This window comes from Syngnathus acus, chromosome 9 (genome assembly GCF_901709675.1).
Source record: "Syngnathus acus chromosome 9, fSynAcu1.2, whole genome shotgun sequence".
Classification (NCBI taxonomy): domain Eukaryota; kingdom Metazoa; phylum Chordata; class Actinopteri; order Syngnathiformes; family Syngnathidae; genus Syngnathus; species Syngnathus acus.
The window spans coordinates 8,819,142-8,826,440 of NC_051094.1; the positions used below are offsets into that span (position 1 = coordinate 8,819,142).

Consider the following 7,299-nt stretch of genomic DNA (forward strand, 5'->3'; position numbering starts at 1 on the left):
CGGTGTCACCATGGAAACCCAGCATCAGATCAGGGATTGTTGGTCCTAGACTTTCATGGAGCACAAACAATTGTGTACGATACAGCCTTTGTCTGAACCACTATCGAGCACATGGATTACAGAACAGTTCAGTATTTTGCATTGTAACAACAGAACTTGAAGAATCGGTTTGCAGAACTCATCCTTAACCTGAAACAGGAGGTGATTTTTTTTTCCACACTGAATGTGTGTGTGTGCTTGAAGACCAACAGGTGAAGAGGGCCTGATGACTCAAGTCTGAACTTCACTCAAGGTGACCCATCAGGACACTTTGCCCTGCTTTGAGCGCCCTTCTTCTGCACTTAGCACTTAAAAGTCACCAGTAATGACTCAGACCTCCACCGGTGCACTATACAAAGTTTATCTTTAGAAAACAGTGGGTTGCTTGTTGATCTGCTTCTCTATATACAATATAATGTACAGTGCACATTATTTTTGACACATGGGGACAAGCATTAACTGAAATAGTAATTCTAAAGCCCACGTTCATCATACCATAATACTGCCTCCTTCCACCATGATTGAATGTGCTGTTCCTTTACCTTCCATAAGCTCTTCCAATCATTCTATACACGGTAAAAGTTGATTTTGCTTGGTGAGTGGTTCAATAGTCTGCCTGGGAGCAAGAAAAACAAAATCACTAGTGCGTGAGAGAGAATCCTGAATTATGCCTCTGACGTCCCCTTATAGTACAAGGTGACGTCAGATGCCTCAAACAGGTACTGCCCACAACGTGTGTGCGCGCGCGCACGTGTGTAGCGCGCACACGTTGCGGGCAGAACCCTTTTGCAGGCTGGCCTTGGTCATACATCGTTGACGACACATTTTCACATTATTAGATTTGGAGTCACAGGCATAAGGTAAGAAAATGACTCGGGGAAATTGATTGTGCAAAAACGGCTTTTGCAACGCTTAGTGGTGATTGATTTGTTTTTGTTGGGTTGGGTAGATGGCTGTGCTGTGGGGGTTGACTGCAGATTAATCACAAGAGAGTTATTCTCAAACAAATCACTGGGTTCGTGGGTGTATGTGCCGAGGTCTTCCACTCGGCTCTGCTCTCATGTTATTTTCTCTCCTGACGTCACTGGAGACGGAACCGGCGGTTCGGCCACTGCACGCACCGGCAACACAGAACCGGGCTGGAGCGCAAGGAAAAGCCGGGGAGCCGAAACATGATGATGTGAACACCAATAACCTTGTCCTTTCGGTATGAATTCAATTTATTCTCTTTATTTCGCTTTTATGTAATAGCCTTATTGTGTGTACTTATTTGGTCGTTTCATCCCGCATTTCAAGAATGAGTGCGGCAATACGGGATTTCCCACCCGGAGAAAAAAAAAAAAAAAAAAACGAGACATGTTGTATTGTGACGACCGTCTCCTTATAATGTTGTACCTACCTTTTGTATTTGCCAGACCGTTTGTGCTCTTTGTGTCCACTGCAGTGGACAGTAAGTAAAGGTGGAGGAGATAGATGCCATCATTGTGTAAATTTGCTTTATTGACACCGATCATTCATATGCTGTAGATTTTGAGCAGGTTGGGAGAAGCCCTTTGACAAAGCAGGTGATGGGGATTCCTAGTCATATGCATTTTCCGTACCTGATTTAACTAAATCAGCATCACCATGGCAACACTATCAATCTTTTTGTCCACACTCTTGACTTGCAGGAGAGTCCTTGAGTGAACTTCCCGTGGCTGAACATTTTCAAAAGACCAAGGTTTAAAAGTGTAGCAAAATAAAACCTTTTAAGTGATTCACACACACTTTATAGTAGACATGAAAAAAATCTTAGTCATTGTTTCATCATATGATAACGTAGTAGTAGTGTATTGCAATTAATTTTCTCACTCTCTTGCTAATCCAATCGGACGTAGCTGCTACCTTGTGAAGGTCACGGCCAGTCACTATCAAAAATGACTCTTTAGAGCAGCTACCAGTACCTATCATATGTCCAACAAATCAAATGAAAACAAATGTCAAATGAGCAGTTTTTATTTAATATATCCACAGATTATTCAATAGTTGTCCGACTTCCCTTCAGGCAGTTTTAGTTCATTTGGTTCAAGACCATAACAATTGTTCCTGCACCTCCACAGCCACATCGTGAGTGGAAAAAGGGCTTGTTAGTGCATGCAGCCATGGGGAAAGACTACTACAAGATTCTGGGCATCCCCAAGGGCTCCAACGAGGAGGAGATCAAGAAGGCCTATCGGCGCATGGCCCTGCGCTTCCACCCTGACAAGAACACAGAGGCCAATGCCGAGGAGAAGTTCAAAGAGATCGCCGAGGCCTACGAGGTGCTCAGCGATCCCAAGAAGAAGCTCGTCTATGACCAGCTAGGGGAGGAAGGTAAGCGGGGGCTTTATGACCTTGACAAAGAGCAAAACAGATGCAATGCAAACTACAGCCACAATGATAAACACGTGAAATAAAAACATCTCTGACCGCTGCCACGTCAAAGGCAAATTGATACGGTTCTCATATTGAGTCTCATTACATTGATTGTACCTATTGTGAGCTGTGAGTGAAGTTATCAAAATAGCTCGGGAACCAACTTAGCTTCTTAGACGCGAGTGCTGGACTTTTGAGGGTGTCACTCGCTAAGCTTACAGACACACATGGCTAAGATAGATGAGATATGAATAGCAGTGACTGCCAGAGTTTGCATTTGTGGGTGTTTTGTGTCAGGCTCAGTGGGTGTATATGTGTGTGTATGACTTTATCCTTAGCGATGGAGTTGCCAAGTATTGTATTCACGCTAACAAACACTCGTTTCGGCCTATGTCCTTTGTCTGGACCATATACTAAGGGTGGGAATCACAAATTATATTATTGATTAGGGAACGAAATATGGTATTAGTGCCGATACCAGTCTTAGTTCAGGTATCAGTGCTTGAGACGTTGATGCTATTGTTGCTATTGTGTCGGTTTTATGATCAGGAGCTAGAAATTCGAAGACTAGAAAATTGCCATTACTTTCATGTATGTAAAATTGCTATTTTGGAATATAAATACTTTAAAAAATGCTCTGTCACTGTTTTGAGGGGAAATATTATGTGTCAAAAATGCTAGTGGTATCGGCGCTTGGTATCGGTATCGCTGACTCCTCAAGAATTGAGTAGTCATACGGGTATCGGTCTGACAAAATGTGGTATCGAACATCCTAATTACAATATTGTAAATATACATGAAATATTGGAACATGTATGCTATCTTTTGCATATCAAAGAAGCAGGTGGTCACATGTTCATCACACAAGTTTGGTGTGCTTCTCAATGAGAAAGAAAGAGCATAATAAAAAACGGTTATTTTACCCGTACTTTCTGTGACATCATCACAGGTTTCAAGACGGGAGGCAGCAGTTCCTCCGGTGCCCCTGGTACCACAACGCACCACTACGCCTTCCATGGAGACCCCCACGCCACCTTTGCTTCCTTCTTCGGCGGCTCCAATCCCTTTGATGTGTTTTTCAGCGTGAATCGCAGCCACGCCCGTCCCAACGGTTTCTCCTCCCACAACGAACACGGCAACGACGCCGAGCAGGACGCCGAGCTAGAGGAAGATGACCACCTTGTTCACTTAGGGAGGCAATTCGGCTTTGCGGGAGGGATGAAAAACAGCTTCCCGGCAGAGGTCCGCAGAAGAAGGGGCGCGCCTTCAGAGAGCCTGAAGGGAGCCCGAAAGCAGCAGGACCCCCCGCTGGTCCACGAGCTTAAGGTCTCACTGGAGGAGATCTTCCACGGCTGCACCAAGCACATGAAGATCACACGTCGCAGGCTGAACCCAGATGGGAGGAGCTTGAGGACGGAGGACAAGATTCTCAACATTGTGATTAAGAAGGGCTGGAAGGAGGGCACCAGGATCACCTTCCCTAAGGAGGGCGACCAGACCCCTGAAAATATTCCTGCTGACATTGCCTTTGTGCTCAAAGACAAGGGCCATGCCCACTTCAAGAGAGACGGTTCCAATATCATTTACAACTGCAAGATCAGTCTCAAAGAGGTAAGACGCTCACTTTCATCACATTTCTGATTTATTTATCAATCTCAGCCCAGATCCCACAACCAAGAAGACACTTTATTTCCTGCTGAAATGATTGGTAGCACTCATTCATTCAACAGCTTCTTCTGACTAGCTAGCATTGGCTACCAGCTGACAGCAAATGATAGCATGATGGAAGCTATTTGTAGTGGTCTGACCGGCCAACAAGTCTCCCTGTCAGGTTGATACCGGAGAACGCTCTACACCACGTTGAGCGTTCTGGCGTACCGAGGGTGCACCTAACAATTTGGTGGCTGGTAAACGTTACAGCTGCTGGAACAAACACGCCATTCGTATCGACTCTACCTCTCGAAGAGTGGTGTGTGTGTGCGTGTGTGTGTGTGTTTCGAATCAGCCTTGAGGGGGTGGTGTCCTTATGTGACTGTCGCGGGCTCGCCTCGCTTGTCCCGTTCAGTCAACCGTGTAACTGGAAGCAGTCAACAGCCATAAGAAGGTTCACATGGTTGATGTAAACATGTACACAGGCAGCCTCCGCCTGTGTGTAAACACATTTAGTAATCATCAGACTGACAGACTGTGGTGTGCACTTGCCTGCTATTACTGTGAGTAGGTGCACATTAAATGAATTGGAACACGACTTGAACTTCTCAGTGCGTGAACTACGTACATTAAAATGTCTTCCAAATAGCGCTTTCTGGCACTAAGTGGAAGAGCAAACCACAACCGTAATTGTAAATCCCCAAATAAATATTTATCTGGCAGTCAAAAGTGAACCGGTATTATTGTCAAACAAATCATCTTCACCGGATCGCATGAGGTGTCGCAACCGCATTCGGTGCTGCCAAGCCTGTGACAGCAGTCTCCAGCAATCAGTGATAAGTGAAACATGATTGGAATTTCTTATACGCTTCCCTCCGTTCACACTTTTTACATCCGTGAATAGGAGTGAGACTGACATATCTGTTTCAACCAGGTAGACTGTGACTACTGTGTTTCAAAGCTGGCAGCTTGTAAACCAAGGCAATTGAAAATAAAGACAAATCCAAGCGCTAAACTGTACTGATTGGAAGTTTTTTATATATATATATAATATATAATAGAGAAGTGTCTCAATACTTTTTGTCCATATATTGTGGACAACTGCCTTGGCTTTGACATGTGGCATCTGATGCATTACATCAATGATGTGGAAATTGTGTAACCAACCAGAGGATGAGCCAGTATTGTCCATTCTAGTCACAGAAAAAGCAGCTGATGTCACATTTGGAAAAAGTCAGCATGTCCTCTGGTGGGCAACTGGCTGCTCAGCTGAGCTGAGCTGAACTGAACCATCCCAGGAGTTCACAAGTCTGACCCCGGTGGTTAAAATTCCCACCAGACGAGACATTAAAATCCCCTCAAAGTAGCAGCACATTATGTGAGTGGAATGACAGCGACTGTTTCAACTTGGTGCTTAAGCAAGTGCCAATATCCTATTTCGACATCATAGCGTCCCATCGATTTTTTTTTTTTGGGCAAACAACTTTTTTTTTTTTGAACATGTCTGCATTTGAATTTTGAAATAATTGTGATGAACTCTATAAAGCATCCAAACAAAGCTGTATATTTTTGTCTATTCCATTTTAACCTTCACACTTATTGAAAATGATGTTAGTCAGGGGTCTCAAACCTGCAGCCCAAGGGCCATTTGCAGCCAGCAGGTGGTTATTTAATGTTAGTATGGACCTCACATTTTTGTTTTGTTTTTCCTGTGTTGTAGCCATGGGCAAGAAACATGTGAAGTCCTGATGGACTTTATTCAGTTTGATGCATGAAATGCGTGTGCACGTGTGTACGAGTGAGCGTGCGTGCTGCCAGACCGTGTGACAAGCCCTTCAACTATTTAAGAGCTCAGCCAATTCCCGCCTCTCTTCATTAGCGCTGGCATTGAGGAGCTTGCTAAAATTAGTCTCTGTGCAATGTGGAACTCCTCCACACGCACACACACACTCAAGCAGAAAAAAAAAGTTTGCCACTAGATGTCGTTTTTTTTCCTTGTTGTCTGTGTGGCGCTCCATTTTATTGCTCCCATAAAAGGTTTCACACCACCTTGGTGCTTACTCATTCGTGTCAGGAAGATACTTTTTTATTTTACTAGCTCTTGGAAGCATCAATATACTTGTGATTTTGGAATTTTATTCCTTCCAACTAAGAGGATTCATCTGCATCTATTCTTTGCCCCGCAGGCGTTGTGCGGTTGCACCCTCAGCATCCCCACGCTGGAGAAGCGGGTCATCTCCCTGCCCTGCCGTGACATCATCAAACCCGGGACAGTGAAGCGACTCCGAGGGGAGGGCCTGCCGTTCCCTAAGAACCCCTCACAACGCGGCGACCTCATTGTGACGTTCTCGGTACGTTTTCCCGACAGGATCCCACCGCAGTCCAAAGAGATCATCAGACTACACCTTCCTCCGTCGTAAGAAGAATTCCACACAATGATGGATTGTGGAGCCTCTCTCTTATGAAGCCTCCATGTTTCTCCACGCAGCATTTTGATAGACTGCATAACATGGAATTACACGCTTACTTGACACTATTCGGTTCAATATATTCAAATAGCTAGCAGTTGAGACACAGGTCGGTTTTATTTCATTTTTACCTCAATATCTTCTTAACTCTTTTCAAAACTATCTGTGGTTTCCTATGCGCCATTTGTGTGCTCCTCGTCTATTTCTACGACTTTTACAACATTTCTTCATCAAGCGTACCAACAGCTCAGCATTTCTTTCAATCTACTGAAGCATTGCCTTTTTACGACTTCTCCAGATATCATCTGTCTCCCTCACTATCAATTGTCTTAGGCTCTGTTTTGCAAAACAATCAACTGTCATTGGAATAATAACATGGAATGACAATCATCTACTAAAACAGCAGTCTAAGCTCAAAACCTGCACAGAAAATCGGTGCTTTCCGTTCGAACCATACAACCAGGCTCACTATTTATGTGCCTTAGCCAAGTGTTGTATCACACACACACACAAATGTAACACCCAACCAGCCGTGTAAAATGCACACCAGATGACAAACATTCTTAAAAGCAGTCTACATATTGTACTGTATTATACGCAACAATAGTAGAAATCCTCATGAGGACTCATTCATCTTAAGTGCAATTCAGCATAAGTTGGACATCCCAGAGGAATTCAAGTATGATTGAATGAGGAATAAGAAATAGTGTACTCGTGATTCTCCTGGGGATGCCATTTTGAGGTTTTG

The 7,299-nt window shown here is 44.1% G+C and overlaps 1 protein-coding gene across 1 annotated transcript; it reads left to right on the forward strand.

The window, feature by feature from the left end:
* Window positions 1–796: 796 nt before the first annotated feature.
* dnajb5 (DnaJ heat shock protein family (Hsp40) member B5) lies at window positions 797–7,242 on the forward strand. The gene is made up of 5 exons (XM_037258393.1): window positions 797–899; window positions 1,130–1,246; window positions 2,139–2,391; window positions 3,383–4,044; window positions 6,270–7,242. Exons 3-5 carry the CDS (start codon window positions 2,181–2,183, stop codon window positions 6,501–6,503), a joined length of 1,107 nt encoding a protein of 368 aa, XP_037114288.1. The 5' UTR covers window positions 797–899; window positions 1,130–1,246; window positions 2,139–2,180; the 3' UTR covers window positions 6,504–7,242.
* Window positions 7,243–7,299: the final 57 nt, after the last annotated feature.

Excerpts from the sequence above, each read along its gene's own strand:
- dnajb5 (XM_037258393.1), top strand. The coding sequence starts at position 2,181 with ATGGGGAAAGACTACTACAAGATTCTGGGCATCCCCAAGGGCTCCAAC. Across the intron at positions 2,392-3,382 it reads TGACCAGCTAGGGGAGGAAG|GTTTCAAGACGGGAGGCAGC; the intron begins GTAAGCGGGGGC and ends ACATCATCACAG. Across the intron at positions 4,045-6,269 it reads GCAAGATCAGTCTCAAAGAG|GCGTTGTGCGGTTGCACCCT; the intron begins GTAAGACGCTCA and ends TTTGCCCCGCAG.